Below are 18,290 nucleotides of genomic sequence, written 5' to 3'. Positions count from 1 at the left end.
CTGTACCTCATACAGTAACATCTGCAGCTGCAAACTTCAAAACTACACGGTTTATGCAACAACTATTTCAGAAACAGAAATCTGAGAGGTGCCTTCAAGAAGGAAGACCTCACACCTACGTAATTTTATTTTAATTTCATTTTAAAGAGCAACTAAATGGCAGGAGTGGAGGGATAATTATACTTCTGAGTTTATTGTATATGGTGTGGCTCTTGGATATTTTAGTGCTCTCAGTAATGTCCTGATGTGTCACCATCCCAAATAATCACCCAAATTAGTTTTTCCTTGTAAAGGGAGACAAAACAAGTTGGTCAAAATTCTTCTCCTTTTTCTTTGGAAAACCAAGTTACTTCACATGTGGCAGCAATTATAATTAGCACATTTTTCATCAGAAATACACTCTGAAGAGGAAATTGTATTTCACTGCTCACATGTTTGTTGCATATTTACTTTCTTACTACATATTACATTTATTTTTTGTTTCACGAGCCAAATCCTCAGACAGTATTTCAATAGCTTTCTGGTCAACTATTCTTAGAACATAAAGGCAACAAAACAGACTTGAAAACACATTTTAGGACAGTTGGCTACTGCGTGTCACTCAGTGAATTACATCTTTCTTACGCTTTGTTTCCAGAAACACACTCCCAATCTCAATACTCTGTTCTTCCTGGCAAATCTTCCCAACTACTTCTATTTTCACTCCACTGCTGGTGTCACTCATCTGAAGCAAACTTTGAGGACTTCCAAAATTAATTACTGCCTTCCTGCTTTGCCTCTGGCTAGAAGCTGGTATAAACACCATCACTGAACTAAGCTGTATCTCAAATTCCTTATTCTGTTGATGATGAATGATTCTTCCTTTGTCTCAGGACAACACAAAGTCCCTCAAGTTTACTCCACACCCTGTATTTTTCTCTCTTAATAATGCAGTATTTTGTGGTCTGTGTCATCATCAGCCACTACAACCTCACACACAGCTGAGATGGAAACGCTCACTACTCACACTTCTTCTGTTCCATTCACATTTCCTGCTACGACTCTCACCCCACAAATGCTCTCACTGTTTGGAGTGTATCTTTGGAGCATACAAAAGCAGATTTTCTTGGTCAGTTCTCCCCAGTACTGGATCTTCATTGCCCATCTTTTTCCTGGACTACTTTTCAGTGACTTTAAAACTGTGAACAGTTTTCCTTGAAGGGGTGTGAGCATGGGATAGTGCATGGCAGTGGATCACAGGGGAGAAGAGAAAATAAACCCAAACACAGAGGTACACCACAAACTGTCTAGGATGTAATTCCTGGCACTTCCTTAGCTCCAGACCTTTTTCACCAAAAACATTCAATTAAGAAGCCATAAGGATGTTCCTTCTTCCAGAAGCAGAGAGGACTTGATTTAAGAGATCTTGCTGAAGAAACAGAATTACATACCAAAAAAAAAAAAAAAGTATCTGCAATTAATGTGCATTATTTGCAGGTTTTTCCACTGAAAAATGACTAAATTTTTTTTATTCAATAAACTAACTGAACTGAAGCAGAGAGCTCCAATTTAAATGCCATTACAGTCAGGTCTGACCCAAACCTCAAACAAGCTCCAGATGTTACTGGTCAAAATCAGAATTAGAGCAGGATTTAAGAATTACTGAGACAGTAATAATTTAACTGCAACTGTTATCCCTTCCGGAGGGGGAAACTTTTTCTCTGAAAGAAAGGAAGAGACACACTGTGCCTTTGCAATAAAGAATAAGAAGAGATATAAAAGACAATTTTAAAAAAGGAGAAGATAAAATAGACAGGGACTGAAAAGAGAATGGTTACTTTAGTGATTATTTTGCTGGAGGTTATCAGGGAGAAGCTGCTCTCTGGGACTCAGCTCTCAGACCAGCAAAGGAACCAAACCAACCTTTTCAAAGAATATTCAGTTATTTTACCTACAGAAGCCAGGTGGCTACAAGTGGCAGTGCTGTGTTTATCTGGGTGGTAACACAACACTGGCATACTTCAAACAGCTAAGCAACACAACAGGAAATTTAACTGTGCACATGTAACAGGAGAGTCTTTACCTGTTTAAGCTTGTTCACAAACCCCATCAGACACAACACAATTGTCTAGATTTTTACCTAGCAGAGGTACCTTTTCCCCCTCATTACATCCTTTGACCATAAAAATGTTAAAATAAACATACACTGTTCATTCATATAGCCAAGCTGAGGTATTTTAATGTCCCTGTGGATGTTTTATTATTGATGCATTTTCAACAAGCTTTAAGATCAAAGAAACCCCACAAGACCAAAAAGAAACAGAGAGAAGGGGACAAGGTGAGTACATCTCTGGCTCACTTTGACTTAGACAATCTGGGTAAACAAGATATTTCACTAAACATCTAGATGATAATCTATGGGATGCTAGAGAACTCTGAGATTTTATCAGAAAACTTCTATCAAGCTGTAGGATCTCCCCATCCTGCCCTCCTAAAGGCAGGGCCCTGGGATTTAAGCCACTTGCAGTTGGATTGCAGGAGACAGGCAATGCACCCCAAGGCTGCACACACAGGAAAATACCACACCCACTACTGCTGGGCTGCACAATGCAAGATAAAAAGGTGCTCCTTCAGTGTTCAAAACACTGCAAATGTCACTCTCTTCTTTGAAAATTAAAATATTTACTTCAAAGTACTAACAGAATAAATGACCCCAGAACAAAGAGAAACACCTTTCAATTAACTTAGAGGCATCTGGTTTTAACTTTTGCTATTGCCATCATACCTAACACATGCAAGTATTCACAGCCAAACTTGGGTTTGTAATTGGAGGGAAGAGTATTTTCATTATTTTCTGCAAATCCTATTAGCCATCAACTCCAGAAATTTCTCAAGCAAACAGAAAGGCTACAAATGTAAGGATTTCAATGCCAAAAGAGCTTATTCCCTGCCTTAATACAATCCAGTACCCCTGAAGTCTGAGTACACTCCCAATCCCTGCAAGCTTCCTTCTCAGGCACTGCTCTGAACTCTCCCTGCTGAGCTGTACAGGGGACTCCCACTTGAATGCTGAGCTCCAGCTACTGGGGAAGAGGAAGGATCATTCCACATCTACCACTAAATGTATCATTTGCACACATGCAGACAAACTCAGACACTGGTCCCAAGCACTCCATCAGAATCCTGGCATCCCTCTGCAGCTGAAGTGACAAAATCCTGCTACACAACAGCACTGCCTGCACTGCATTAACTGCATGTTACAACTGCTGTTCCAGGGACAATTATAACTCTTTTTTTTTAGAAAAAATGTCTGCTGGACTTGCAGAGTTTCCATGAGATTTTTGTTATCATTTTTAACAACTATGCAATCAGATTGGCTCAACAAGATACAGCTTTCACCCTTTCTGTTCTGTAAGTGAAGACTAAATCAGAAACAGCAGTATTGGTATTATTTATAGAATTTAGGATTATTTTAGTATTACTGGCACTATTATTGTAACACTTGATTTACATAAATACTTTATCTGAGATCAAAGAAATGACCCTGCATTTTATTTCATTCACTAATGTACTTGGTCTGGCCAGATCTTGAACAGAATCAGCAATCCAAGTGCCAGCAATAGTTTCTCAATATCCAACAATCAGAATCTGGGCTTACACAGGTCTATAACCTTCATGATGCTTTATCTTCAGGGGGAAGCAGAAAGAAAAGCAGGAGTTCTAGGGCATTAAGGGTTTTCAGTTTTTGAGTTTTGTTCAGAAATGCAGAGGATGAGTGAAAACCTCAGCAGGTACACAATGCAGGTACATGATGTGCACACAAGAACTGTTCCTGCTATCTCACTGGTGCTCCATAAACTCTTTAAAATGGTAACATGCACTTCAATATCGCTCCAACAACTTAACTCCAATCTTTGTATTTATCATTGCTTGACAGAACACATCTCAAAGAGCTGGTAGAAGTCTGTGGAAAGGAGACGGTATTTCTCACCACTACGAGTGGCATATCTACAGCAATTTGTATTTTCTCCCAAATCTTACAACACAGAAAGTGATTAAGCAATCTAGGGAGGCCATAAATCAAATTTTTCAGGTATATTCAGGTGCTGGGCTACCATTACAACAGGATTTTAAAATAGGTTTTGCTACTGCTGAAGATTACAGAGACAGTAGAAATTTCCCTGCAGATCAAGGAGGCAGCTGCATACATTTAACCACTACAGGACTTACAGTTACAGATCTTGGTGAGTGAATCAACATGGGAAAGAAAAACAGTGCGGTGAGGAAAGCATTCCAGCTCCCAGAAAATTCAAGGCCACTCAACGCAGCCAAGTATACAGCTATCTTCAGCTATCTTATGAATATAAGCTGAACTTCTGAAGTGAACATATACCACTAAAAACTCCATGAGAGCTGAGTGCTGGCAGCACTCCCTGCCTGGCAGGCAGCTAACACACCATCTTCTTTCTCTGTGGCAGCAGGAAAGAGGAGCAGGTATCCCTGCAGCCTCTCCTCTGCCCAGGCCCAAGGAGCACCCAGACCAGGCTGCAGCCAAGAACAAGGCACCTCTCCCCAGCTGCCCCCTTCTCCAGGTGCCCTTCTTAACTGCAGCAGGAGGTGGGCACAGCTTTTCTTTTGGAAGCAGTTACACATTTTCAAAGCTTCTCCTGCCAAGGCAGCCCTTTCTGTGCCTTTGGTGCACCCTGCCCTGGGAAGCACAGGGGCACAGAGCAGTGTCCTGTCATCCCAACAGGTCACCAGCTGGGACATGGCTCCTCAGGAACAGGACTGCTATGGGCTGCAGTGCATCCCTACTGCAGAAGCAAGTTACCAAATGAATAACCCCTCCAAACTTCTGAGCATGATGTAGAAATCAAATGGCACACTACCAGCAGTGGGCTTACAACACCAAGGGTTTAACTAGCTTCTCACAGAAGGCAACAGTCCATATTAAGGATAGAAATCAAGCATAATTGCTCAACTCCACTTACTTTAAAAATTTCTTACTCCAGAAAACACAAATATCTATTTACAAAACCGTATGCTGCCAAAATTTTAAATACTTCTATTGTACACCCATCCTTTGATTTAATAAAGCATGCATCTGAGGTGGTTAATGTGCATTTCAAGGTATATTAAAAATGAGAAATCAAAAATTAGCATTAGCCCAGGTAATCTCTGCCAACATTTTGCTCCAGCTATGCTAACTAGACCCTGTCTAGCATTAAGCTCATCAGTTCTAAGCCACTTTTACCTTCTTAGATCTAACCTGTGAATGTGATGCTAATAGCAATAGGCACACTTTAAGCCCAATTCAAAATGACAGAAATTTCATGCATCTTCTTCTACAAACTTTCCAGATCAGGAAGCAGGTTAACTCTGAAACTCTCTGCTTCTAACACATCTACTAAAAACCTTTATTATCCAACCATCTTCCAGAAATCAGTGTCTCCTGTTTAAATTAGTACCATTACACTGGCCAGAAACCTTGGCTGATCAAACAGCTGCAGTAAACACCAAGTCCAGGTCTGAATGCAAGCTAGAAATCTTCATCCCACACAAAAAGACAACTTGGACAGGAGACTAAAACCCTCACAAATACATTTAGATCATAATTTAATTTAAATTATTATTTAAATTTATAATATTAATTGGGTAACTGTTTGACTTTTTAATGTGTACTTGAATCAGAAAATAGTAACCCACTTTATACAGGTGAAAAAACTGAAGACCCTTCAGATGTATCTCCAAGTTGGAAAATGCAAGAAACTATAGTAAGTGACAAGGGATACCTTTGTGGGAAGAAAAGAAAAAAATAAGTAAAAGAAATGAAGACATGCACAAGCAGACCTGCAAGAGGAACAACTTCATCCCCAGAAGTGGTTTGCATCTGAACAGCATTCAATTTTTATAATGGTAACAACATATGTCTGCACAAAGAACTCTGTAAACTTGGATTTTATACCTTTGGAACTTTGCTACAGCCCTGCAATGCATTTCTTGGGGGAGACAGGCCCAGGTGCCCAATAAAGGGTCTTGTGTAAGTTTTAAAAACAAGTTCTAGAAACCATTAATGGCTTAAGAATTTTCTTGTCCTGCCTCCTCAGTACAGTTGACCCACTTGTCTGTGGGGCCAAACAATAATGCAGACCAGTGAACTGAGCTAGGTTAAAAATAAACACAAAATAAGGAAGTTATTTTAAATTCAGATCTCTTCATTCATCTCCTTATGAGCAAGAAGGCAAAAGGGAAGCACAGAGTCAAAACCCCTGCTCTAGAAGACAACCTCTTCTCTGTAGCAATGTTGAAGTGAATTAGACACAACTCTTCCCCTGGCTCTCAGCAGCACGTAAAAGTCATCTGATATCATGAAGTCTGGTGCCCAGACCAAAATCAAGGACCTTCTGTGCAGCTTGTGCTCAATTTTGGGTTAAGCTCCTCTTTCTTGCAGGCATTATTCTCAGCTGGACTGCTGCACAGCCACCTGACACTGCACCAGCCAAGAGACTCCTTGGATGGGGGAGATGTTTGCTGCCTCTGGCTCCAGAGAGGTCAAGCACGCACATCTGCTAAGTGGGCTTCTGCTGGACTGATTTAAACAAAAGGCCAGGTGACAATAATAATAATAATAATCATCATCATCATCATCATATTGAACAAAATGGGCCTTCAAGATGCAGTCTGTGTTGAATTCAGTGCTACTGGTACAACTTCAGCAGCAAAAGCAAATGTTTACACATTTGGATAAGTAAGGCTCCCATGGCTCACATTCAGATCTTGAGTAAGCTTTACTTCAAGCAATCACATTCTATTCTTGGATTTGACCTCAGTTTTGTTCTTCAAATGTGGCATAAAGTATCTAAATTTTTATTCATCTTAATTATTAGTTGAAATACAGATTTACACTGCTGGGGTATGTATAATCTGAAAGACAACAAACAGATCCTGAGGAGAACCACTTGAGGCATGGGCTCTCACTGCATTCAGTTCATTGTAACTGCAGGATGCTCAAAGGTCTTTTGGAATTAGTTGGAATGTTTTCTTAATCCAGCAAGAGAGGTCACTGACCAATAAAGCTGAAGCGTTTTTATCCCAGGTTGAAAAGCCTGAAGACAGATGCTGAGGTTGCACACAACTTTCTTCAGTGGCAATGCCAACAGTCCCAGCCTGCCCCAGAGCCAGCTCAGCTCCTGCTCAGTTGCAGGGACTGAAGAGCCCCTGGCTCTGAGTCCTGATCTCAGCACAGGGGACACAGCAGCCATGGCTCATCAACAGGCAACTGACACAGGCACGACGAGATCCATTCCTGTGCAACTTTCTAACTACTTTCCCATTCATCTGTGTTATTATCAAAACCAAGAGGGTTTCCCCAGCAGAGCTCTGTTGATAAGAAAAGGAGCTGCAGAGCTTTCCCTTCTGCAGAGGGAAGCCACAAGAATCCTTTCCAGTAAGGACCACATCCTTCCCACACCATCCTCCCCCTCCTGCTTTGGGTAATACACTCCAGGGCACAGGTATGAGGTCAAAGCATGAGCCTGATGAACAAAGTAAGTTGAAAAAACAAGACAAATCTGCTGAGGATAAGGAAATACTTTAAAATCAATATGGAACTGAAGCAGTATATTTGAAGGAAGAAACCAATTATTATAAAATTCTGTGGTTAAGCTTTCAGAACTAACTACTTTTAAAGAAATTATAAGTCAGTTTTCAGTTCTGGCAGATTTGGGGTTGATTTTACTGGTGCTTATTTTTAATTCCTCAGCCATAAGGACACTTCTAGGAAGAAGAAGAAGAAAAAAAAAAAGGAAAAACCCAACACTTAAGCTTATGGTCACCTTTGTGGCATGACAGAAATACTACAAAGTGTTATATTAGTTTTCAAGAGGACTGATTTTTTGATGCAGAGTGCAAGAAGTATTTGAAGCAGTCAGACTGAAATAGAGGAGGTGAAAGCCATACAGGAAGAATAAGAAGGAGAGGAAAGAAGACGAAAACTGAAACACCACTCTAATTGCTATTAGCAGGGAGGGTTTTGCATGTACCTTGTGACCCACTATTTAATTCATATCATATACAGACACATTTGAGTTATCTCTGTGTTCAACTTCTAACAGTTTCTCCCGTTCTCTAGAATTAAGTTCACCCCTTGATATTATTAAACAACTAACATTTAACCAGGTAAAAAATTCTTTAGAAGAGGTCAGTTCCTTGCTATTCCCAAGGGAGAAGGAAATATAACTAATCCTTAGCTCTATTTAATGAACAAAAGGTTCACACAGACTCTGCTTAAGCAAATTCCCTTTTACAACAAGTACACCTCACACTGTCTTAGGACCTGAAGCCTGTATCCCCACACAGCAGCATGTGAGTGTCCAGTCAGCTCCACCTGTAACAGAAGCAAATTAATCATTTATCTAACTGGAAGAATTAAGATATGCTCAGAAGGAAAACTTGTGCCTAAAAATTGTTACCTGATTGCACTTACCAGAAATATGTGGTGATAAGTAACTGAGACACATTTCACAACTACTGAGCAGCAAAGAGGCAGCTGCATCAAGAGAACTGTCTGGATTTGTGAGCAGGAAGGGAGAATCCAAGTTCTGCCCCACCTCCAAATGAAGTGATCTCTGGTCTTGAAAAAAAAACCAAAGATAATGCAGAAATCACCATGGCCCTGTACTAGGATTCAGAATTCCACCTTGACTAAGACAACATGCATTTTTAGATGGGAAGGGAAGGAAAAAAATAACAGAAATAAATGTTCACTCCCCAAACAGTTCTTAATTTCTTCATTCTTTTCCAGCAGAGACTGTCAAGACTAAAAAATGCAACAGGTTATAGTCCAAAACCAGCATACAGCTAAAGAGCACAGTCATACAGGGGGCTGATCCATAATGGTCCCTTATCCCAGCTGATGGGCAAAACAGCAATGAACAGAAACACTGATCCCAGACACAGGGTGGCCACCTTTAGACCCCAATACCTGTACACTGGAGCCTCTGCCATTGCCACAAGCATGTCCAGCACAGTGGGAGAAATGCAGAACATGGGCAAGTTCAAAGCACCTCCCCAGAAGTCCTCCTCCTCCTCCTCCTCTGCTGAGGGATGAGGGCTCAGCTGCACATGGGAGCAACAAGAGGGGGTGGCACAGCCGCCCCAGTGCCTGGACAGGGTGGCTTCCTCCCACAACAATGTGTTGGCTGTATATTGAGAAGTCTGTTTCTCTACTTAAAAATGTAATTTCTCCCTTCTTAAATGTTATATATTAAAATAAATAATATCATTTATTACCTTATCTACTAAAGATAGATGTAACATCTGTACATTTTTAATTCACTGTCTATAGGCATTTTATGAAACCAATTTACACCACTGATGTCTGATCTATTTATCAGAAAGAAAATTAACCTCCTAAGTTGTATTTGGAGTTTGAAACCCTCACCAAGTTTTAATGTACTCTCACACTTTATCAAAATCTCCACCAAAGTTCTGCTGAACAATATCAGGAATATGAGAAAACTCACTGAAATGCACAGGGAGGAAAACCTCTGTTGTGGGAATACACAACCATTCCTTTTTTCAAACATGGCAGAAATTAATCCAATTATTGTATTAGGGTAACATCACAATTAGAACCCTAAACCAGAACTGTCCTCAGACCTTTACCAAAACACACATGCCCAGCTAGAGATGCCATTTTCTTAAAAACATCCTTACATTGCACCTTGTGAAATCATCAGATGATCAAGATTAGAGCTCAGTGAACACCAATGATACTCCTACACATCCTTTGCTATTTACACTAGGAAAAGGGAAATTATGAAAAATGACCTTAATAATTTTCACAGATTTCTGCATTTAAATCAAGTTGTACTGGAATGCATTAAACCACTTAACACATAACATATAAAACTCCAAGTTCTGTTTCCCAGCAATTTTATGTTTCATATCAAAGAGATGTGACTATATTAAAAAAACTCATCACCTCTCCTAGGCTTCAAAATACTGCAGTACTGCTAAAAAAAAAAAAAATATCTATTTTGAACTTTCTCCTCATATGACATCCCAGCTCACTATCCACATCATCTTCCTCTGGCTTGCAATATGCTTTGGAGTGCCAGCTGAGGGGCTGGTGCTGCTGCAGAGGAGCTGATGGTGTTCAGGACACCTGGAAGACTGTCTAGACCCACACACCAGCACATATGCAAGAACAGGCTGAGGGAGCAGTGTTTTTCCTTGCCCAAGTTAAGTAGGATGCTCCTGGCACACCTTCTCTGAGCGGCATTGCTCTGGAGCTCACTTTACAGCTGCAGTCAGGGAGAACTCAGGTTTGCAGACAGTGAACATCCTGTTCTCCTAAGACATTTGATGCTACAGAGCATGATGGTTTTATTTAAATCTTCACTATTATATGAGTCAGGAACGACTTATTTTGGTAATGTTTCAAACAGCTGCCAAACAGCAATTAAAAACACTAACTGAGATATGCTGTATTGATTACAGCATGGAATTTAAATTTCTCAAAATTTATCATTTAATCTCCATGTTTTTAATACATTTTGCCTAACAAATATACCCATGCTGTTACATGGGCAATCAAATTGTGATATTCTAGATTATAAAACAGTTTTCAAATATATTTTTAAGTTCTGAAGAGAATCCCCAAGATTCTTAGACACTATAGTAAGAGTAACAGTGTCTTCCCCAAACTGGAAATAGTCAGCATAGTATTTTCAAAATCCATCTACTAATTTCCAGAAGCCTAATTTAATTATTTCTAGTGGAGAAAATCTCAGCCTTCTAGAGAATCTAGGCAAATCAAAGTCAGAATAAGACACTATTTCCAAGCTGACCATTCTTCATTTTGCTGGTAAGTCACACAAACCCTATTCAGTGTTTCTAAACTTATAGAAATAGTTTTACTACAATCAGCAAGGCAAGATGAAAAATAAATGGATTAGCAGAAATGTTAAAATGTTGCAATCCAAGCCTGCAACAATATGCACAGATTGTGCTACAGCCATTGCCACTGATTAGGTGCACTTTCACTCTTTTTGCTACTATATGAAATTAAATGCTATCACCACTGCAGCAAAATACATTAGAGTGACCAATGGAAATGCTTCAGAAAACAACACTATATATTTAATAACTTGACAAATAAGATAGCCAATCTCCAGCCCCCCTTCTACTTGTCAAGAACACTTTTTAATAACTGTTAACGTTGTTGCTGGTAATGTCAAATCAGTATGTAGCAGATTTTGAATATATTAATACACATATATATTTCAGGGGGAAAATCCTACTTGCTATGGATTACTAATAACTTGTATTGGAAGCCATTCAGTGTTTTAGTCCTTCACAATCAACAGCCCTAAGCCCTACAGCCCCAAGATACAAAGTCAAACTAAAGCAACTGATCTGAGGTGCCTCAAAGCACAAACTAAAGCAAACAATGCCCTAATTTAAATTTATTATCATTCAAGAAGAATTGGATGCTTCACAAGCTTTAAACCAGTTCATTTTCACCCTTACCCCAAATATCAGATGATGTCATGCAAGATGTACTGGCTAAACTGGTTTAACTGCTACAGGCTGGATGCACTGTTTAGATTTTCTTGTGATAAATTACTTTGCAGCAATGGAACTGATTCAGTTAGTTTTAAACAACTATCTTCACCTGCTTTTTTAAAGTAGTTTGGGCTCTTATTGTTTCTCCTCACACAACTTGACAGCTTGCTACTTTACTTTGTTTAACTCCCTAGGAACAACAGGGAGCAATTTTTACCACTTCTGAATTCAGTCAACAGCATGAACAACTGGAGTGCTGTAAGGAAGTCTGAGATACACAGCTCATCCTGAGGAGTGTGGGATCTGCACTTCCCTCTGCAGCTTGCACATATTTTCCACTATTCCACTATTTCCACTTCTTCCCAGAGAGTTTACCAAATCTGACAACTTACTGAGAATCCACAGTGGAGATTTATGGAGGATGCACAGAAGGAACTCCAGACATAGCCTGTACTCTCCAGAAGCCACCAAGGCTGTTCTCCTGGTTGGCATGAAGTGGCTACTTGAGAATGATCCAATGCACATCTTCTCCCAAGGCCAAGCAAGCTGTTTCCAGAGCTACCAAACATGATCATTACTGCAAGTAAGAGGCCAGGCCTGGTTCTCCGCTCTAGGTATAATCCCAGAATTAAACTAATTTTACTCATTGTCCACTGGATCAGCATTTTTATACTTCCTCGCTTGACTATCATCTCGTTCATGGAAAATGCTGGAGAGGGGAAGGGGCAGGAAGAACACATAAACAAGCAGATACCTACAGCTGTATAATGAAATTAGTCTGCATTTTCCCCTCTCAAACACACAGCCTCATTTTATCACCACCTGGCCAAAGGCAACATAGAAGATAGCAAAGGAACACAGGGGAAAAGAGGGATACAGGTCTTCAGGAGGAAGGCATAGAAGCAAGCAGAAAAAGAAGTGAACACTGGGTTATGTATGCAAATGATATTAAATTGCCAGGAATTGAGAATACTAATGAGGACAAAATATGAGAGGGAAGCAAGCATTCAGAAGTCAGGCAAAAGTAAGTATTTGAGACCAGTGTTCCACAGTGGGTCTGAAATCTAGCAAATTCTGTCAGTAATGAGCAAAACAGGAATGAGCAAGGAGCACAAACTTTCAGCTGCATGGAAACAGCAAAACAGTGTGATTTTAAACTTTTCACATACACACAGACATGTTGGGTTTTTCCCAGGTCTTTTTTGTACAAATGTTCCATCATTCCACCTGCAATTCAAGTCTCAATTTTAAATTGCCCAAACTAAGGGAGAACTTAAAAGATGGCATTGCCTGAGAGGCTGCAGAGCTGACACAAGGACAGAACACAAGTAAGCAACCTCAACTACCAGCCACTGCATGTTCCCTGCCTGTGACACTGTGTTGCTAAGCCTGCACTGGCTACTTCAGGAAAGAAACTTCCCTAATGAGAAACACACGTACCTACGGAACTATGGGCAGAGGCTGAATCTACAAAAAACCAGATTCAAATTATAAACAAGGGAAACTTACAGTTATTAAGCTGCAAATGAGACTTTTCATGAAAGAACTCTATGCAATGTGTAACTGTAGATTTGTATTAAGCAGAGTTTTTGAAGCTCAGGCATTTGTGAAAAGATGTTACAGGGGAAGTATATAAAGTATCAGACTTGGATTCAATTACACTTTATAGAGCAACTCACTAGCAACGCTAGAGCCCTAATTCTTTGCATGATAAAGCAAACTACACACCCTACTTACAGTACAGAAAAACTATTATTTATTTCTTCCACTAAATTTATTTAGCATACAAATAACTCTTCAAAATTTCCACAGGATAATTTACTAATCACCACCCCAAACTGTTAATTTATCTAACACCCAGGCACCAACGGCTCATCTGCACACTCCCACTCTGTTTCGGCCCAAAAGCAGCCAAGACAGCCAGAATCACATGCTCTGGTGCAGCAGAGAATAAATGAGGGGTGCACACAGAATGCAGGAGCAGTGACAGGATTTGGCCACATAACTGTCAGCACCTGCGCCAGCTCAAGTTGCCCTTCTTGTTCCTTCCTGCCCCAATGCCCTCACCGCATTCACACAGCACTAAATGGGACTGCAAGGTGAACCCAATTAACAACCTGAGCTGCATCTTAACCCCCCACTTTCTGTTTGTGATAGTCCCAGGGAGGTGCAGTAGCCCAACTGCTGGAGTGTCACATGAGGGGACAGCCAGAAGCAGCAAACACTGTGCTGTCCAAGTGTCCCCTTGGCTGTGGCAGTAGCTGCTTTCAACCAGAGGGACACAACCCCTACTGAGCTCTGAAATTTAAAGTTTCTCTGTCCACATATCACTGCTGCCAAGCCCCAGTAAAGCTGATTACTGACACCCACGGGTAACAGGACTAAATGCACAGGGGTGACAGGTGACACACAGCATTGCAGGAAGTACTGCAGGCAGGGGAAGCTGCATCCATCCCCTGGTGCTGCTGAGCGTGTACCTGCCCTTACCGTGGCTGGCACTGCTGCTTTCCTCCCTCATGCAGAGATTAAGTTTCCTTTCTAAAGTGAATGTCTTCATCCCTTGTGAAGTCCAAAAGCCTTGTCCAGTAGTACTTTCACTTACACAGAGTGTCCATAAGGTCATCAAGGAAGAGTAAATTAGTCATAAGGGAAAGGGGAGAGGAAAAAATAGTGACATGAGAGCAAACACTCAAAATACCATATCTGATTCAACCCTAAAGAGTTTAATTCCACACTTCGATTACTACATCGAAAATTGTTATTTCACTCTTTAAAACTTGTTCATCTAGTGTAGCTGTACAGAGACTGAGCAAACCTTCAAGTAATTTCAAATCAAGATGTGCAATTTTCCACTGTGCATTCTTCACATGCCTCCTAAATCTAATGTGATCACTCACTGAAGAATGGCATCCAATGCTGCTCTGTGCATGTTAAAATTAAGCTAACTACATGTTATTAAGCCTTTTCCTCACTGCTTGAAAACATCTCTAAAGAAAACACTAACACCCATATATTAAGATGACAAACATTGTTTTACACATTAAATTAATATATATCCATGATGTCAACTTTTAATAAAAGTTACCAATAAGCTGATCTCTGCAGTCCAGCAAAATTAACATGTTTCTCTAAGAAAAATCAAGTATGGGAAAAAACCTCCACAGGCTAAACTTTTCTGGCTTTGTTTTTACATAAATGGACAGTTCTGTAAAGTCTCAAAAATTACTAAGTTTGTCATATCAGTTGGAATCAGCTGTGTGTGTTCTAATAGATTACAAATAGATTTCTGAGACAATGATGTATTCTTAGTGTCACTATGTTGACATGTGCAGAGACTCTTTCCTCCAATGGAAGTGGTCCTCAGCATGATTTTCACAACCATCAGTGATTTCTGCATGTATTTTGGACTCCTGTATTCCCAGTGGCAGGGGGGGTGCTATTCAGAGAAGTTCAGGACACCCTTAAACTGCATAAAAATGTCCAGCATGTCACAGTGAGCCCAGCATGGCAGAGCATCCAGCCCACAAAATTCAAAACAAACACAGTAAATACAGTCAATATTCTAAAGGACTTAAAAAGGACACTGAAAAATAGAGATTACTAATGACTGTCAAACAATCTGCTGGAAACTGTAACTTACAAGACACTAATACTTGTATGTATACAAATAGGAGGTATACTTTGAATCAACTCCTTTTACATATTTGTCCCATTGTATAAAAACATCACTCTGGAGATTTTACTAAAACAGAACTGAAGAGTAACTTAGATAGTAAATAAGTTCTAGCCATTATTGTATGAAATAGACAGCTATGTTTTAAAAAGCCAGGCTTTATGTAATGACCTTCTACAATTGAAATGTAATCTCACAGTCACTGTGACAAACTTCCACTGAAGCGCCTTCACTCCTCCCAATTTCAGTGGTTATTATTTAGCAGAAAGGTACATGTGCTAAGTCGATTGTCCCGTTTTCAAGCAAAATATCTTGGGGTAGTGGGTATTTATGTGAGGCTGAATGAGAATTGCCATCTTCACGATAATCTACACGATATTTAGGTAGTTGGTAATTTTGACCTCCAAGTCAATCGGTACGAGTAGCTAGCTCACTGTGGCCGTCCTTCCTTTGGGAAGGAAACCCCGCCGTACGTTTGCCCGAAATAATTTTACAGCGTTGAATACAGACGGAAGGTGTTGTTCAGAGGAGGGGAGGGCGTGCAAAAACAACACCACAACGCAAAAAAGAGAAAGAAAACAATAAAAAAAGGCCCCGCTAAATGCACCACTGGAGACTACACCGGACGGGGGTAGGGAACATGCAAACGTAGTGCCTCCTTTATGGAACCAGCGCAACTGCATGACGGTGCAGGATGCGGGCCGCGGGCTGTGCAGGCGCTACACATGGCCAGCGCTGCCCGCCGACCCGCGCAGGCCCGGCCGGCAGCGGGTTCTGTAAATAACCCTCGGAGGAGGGTTAATTAAAAATGGCGAGCAGCGTAGCTGCCTGCATACAATGAGCGGCCGGGCAGGGCAGGGCTGCAGCCCCCCGCCCGCCCCGCCGGGGAGCCCCGCGACAGCCGCGTCCCCTTGGCCCGCCCCAGGCAAAACCCTGCCCCAGAATCACGGCAACTACTTTGCCCGGACCCCCATGCCCCCCCCCCCGGCTCGCCCCACGCCCGGCGTGAGGCTCCGAGGGTCCGGGGGCGCCGGGCTCCTTTTGTAGCGGCGCTTCCCCCGCGCCCTCCCCCTCCCGCGGTGCGAATTCCTGCGGAGCCCCCCGGGCCGTCTCCCCCCGGCCCCGCACCGCAACTTTGCCCGGCGTCCCCCCGCAGCCCCGCCGAGCAGCGCTCCCCGCGCCCCGGAGCTGCCGGGGCCAGCAGGAGCGGCCCGGGCAGAGCGTGTTTACCACGGAGAGCTGCCCAGGATCCCCGAGGGGACGCGGCGGTGGGGGAGTCCCGGGAGCGGGGCAGAGGGGCGAGGGGGAAACTCTCCGCGGAGTTGAGGGCGCGGGCCCTGGCCGGCTTTACCTTCCATCTCCATGTCCTCGGGCTCGCTCAGCTGCTGCTCCCCGGGCTTCTGGTGCTGCTGCTGCTGCTGATGGTGGTTCATGTCGGGCTGGGGCTGGGGCTCGGCGGCGGCGGGCTGGGCCTTTCCCGCGGGGGGCTGCGGGCCTGTGTCGGGAGGGGAAGGGGCGGAGGAGCGGCGGGGCCTCGGCAGCGGCCGGGACTGGGCGCCCGGCTCGGGGGGCTGCGGCGGGGCTCCACCGAGTAGGGAACGGGGCGCCGGCGGAGGCAGCGAGACGCGCACGTATTTACTCGCTATTCGCCCAATCTCGGCGGCGGCACCCGGTCGGGGAAAAGGGGCTGGGAGGAGGGTCCGGCCGGGGGCGGCGGCTTCCCCGGGGGCCGGAGGGGAGGGGACCGGGAGGGGGGGACAGGAGACCCGGAGTCAGGGCCCGGCGGCGCCCGGCGCTTCCCCTTCTCCCGGCGAGGTGTCCGCGGCGCTGCGAAGTCGGGGAGGCGCCGCGGGGCCCCTGCCGTGCCCTCCCGCCCCCCCCGGCGCCCCGGCACCGCCGCTGGCCGACGCCCGGCTCGCCGCTCCCGGCCCGCGGGCCGCCCCCGTCGCCCGAGCCCCGGCGCGCTGCTGCCGCTCCGCCGCCGCCAGTGCTCTGTGCCTCAAAATGGCGGCTGCGGTAACGCCGTGAAATGTCACATCCGCATGAGGGGGAACAGCCCGCAGCCGGGGAGAGAGGGAGGGAGCGAGAGGGAGGGGAAAGCGCCGCCACCGCCCCAGGAGGCCGGAGGGGCGGGGATAGGGGCCGGGCGACGCTGCCGCCGAGGCCTCCCCGCAGGGCCGCCTCCCACCTGCGCGGGGAGCGCTGCGGCCGCCGCTGTACGCTGCCCGCCGGGCCCTGAGCGGCCGCTGCGGCGGGCCGAGACCCCGCTGCTCGCCTCGGCTCTGGCTGGCGGGGGCCGCGCCCCGTGCTCGCCGTGCGGGCCCGGGCGGGGAGCGGAGGGAGCTCCGCACGGCCGCGCACCGACACCGGCCGGCTCGCGCGGGACCGCGGGGCTCCGGCGGGGCCCGTGGGCTCGGTTGCCTCTTGCGCCCGGGCCCGCGGCTGTGTGGCTGTGCGGGGCTCATGGCGGACACTGCCCCGCTCGGCGCTGCAGCCGGAGCCGGGGCTGGCCGGGCCGGGGGCTCTGGGCCGGGGTGGGCCCTGCGCGGAGCTCAGCCCGGCCCGGCCCGGCCCGTCGCCGGCAGGCACCCGCTGCTTGTGCGGCATGGGCCGGCGGGTAAAGGACGGGTTTGTGCGATGTGTGGGAAGGGAAAAATCTGCTGTAAACAAGACTGTTCCTCGCCTGCATGCCGCTGTTTTATCATGGGCCTTGTCCGGAGGATGTAGTGGCTCTCAGGGAAGAGACCTGTCTGTTTTCCCAGGATGGATGGAGAAGGCAGGGTTGCGGGTGAATCAATAAATCTGCTCGGTCCAGGCTGCGGTTAGAGCAATGAAGGAAGCGACTTCATTTAAGGATGAAAGTGTAGTTGGAAGGCCGTGCAGAGTTCCATTAAACAGTCCAGTGTTTACTTCAGCATCCTGGGAAACAGGCGGCAGGATAGGCTCCAAAGGGAAGAACTCAGAACATGCAAAATTGGGACTCCTGAAGGGACTGAAAATGTACCTAAGCGGACAGTGATGGTCTGCCTGCAAGTAGATAAATGAATTTTTAAAAAATTACTTGTTT

At 44.4% G+C, this 18,290-nt stretch overlaps 1 protein-coding gene across 1 annotated transcript in view; it reads right to left on the bottom strand.

Moving 5' to 3' along the window:
- The window catches only part of USP7 (ubiquitin specific peptidase 7), a 69,795-nt gene extending 52,684 nt beyond the window's left edge, over window positions 1–17,111 (bottom strand). Inside the window, exon 1 of the mRNA XM_030958560.1 lies at window positions 16,575–17,111. Coding sequence (XP_030814420.1) covers window positions 16,575–16,656 — 82 coding nt within the window. The 5' untranslated portion in view covers window positions 16,657–17,111. The remainder of the gene's footprint in view (window positions 1–16,574) is intronic.
- Window positions 17,112–18,290: the final 1,179 nt, after the last annotated feature.

Source organism: Camarhynchus parvulus, chromosome 14 (genome assembly GCF_901933205.1).
Source record: "Camarhynchus parvulus chromosome 14, STF_HiC, whole genome shotgun sequence".
Classification (NCBI taxonomy): Eukaryota; Metazoa; Chordata; class Aves; order Passeriformes; family Thraupidae; genus Camarhynchus; species Camarhynchus parvulus.
The sequence above is the reverse complement of the archived record's forward strand: the minus strand, read 5'-3'. Positions and strand labels throughout refer to the sequence as shown.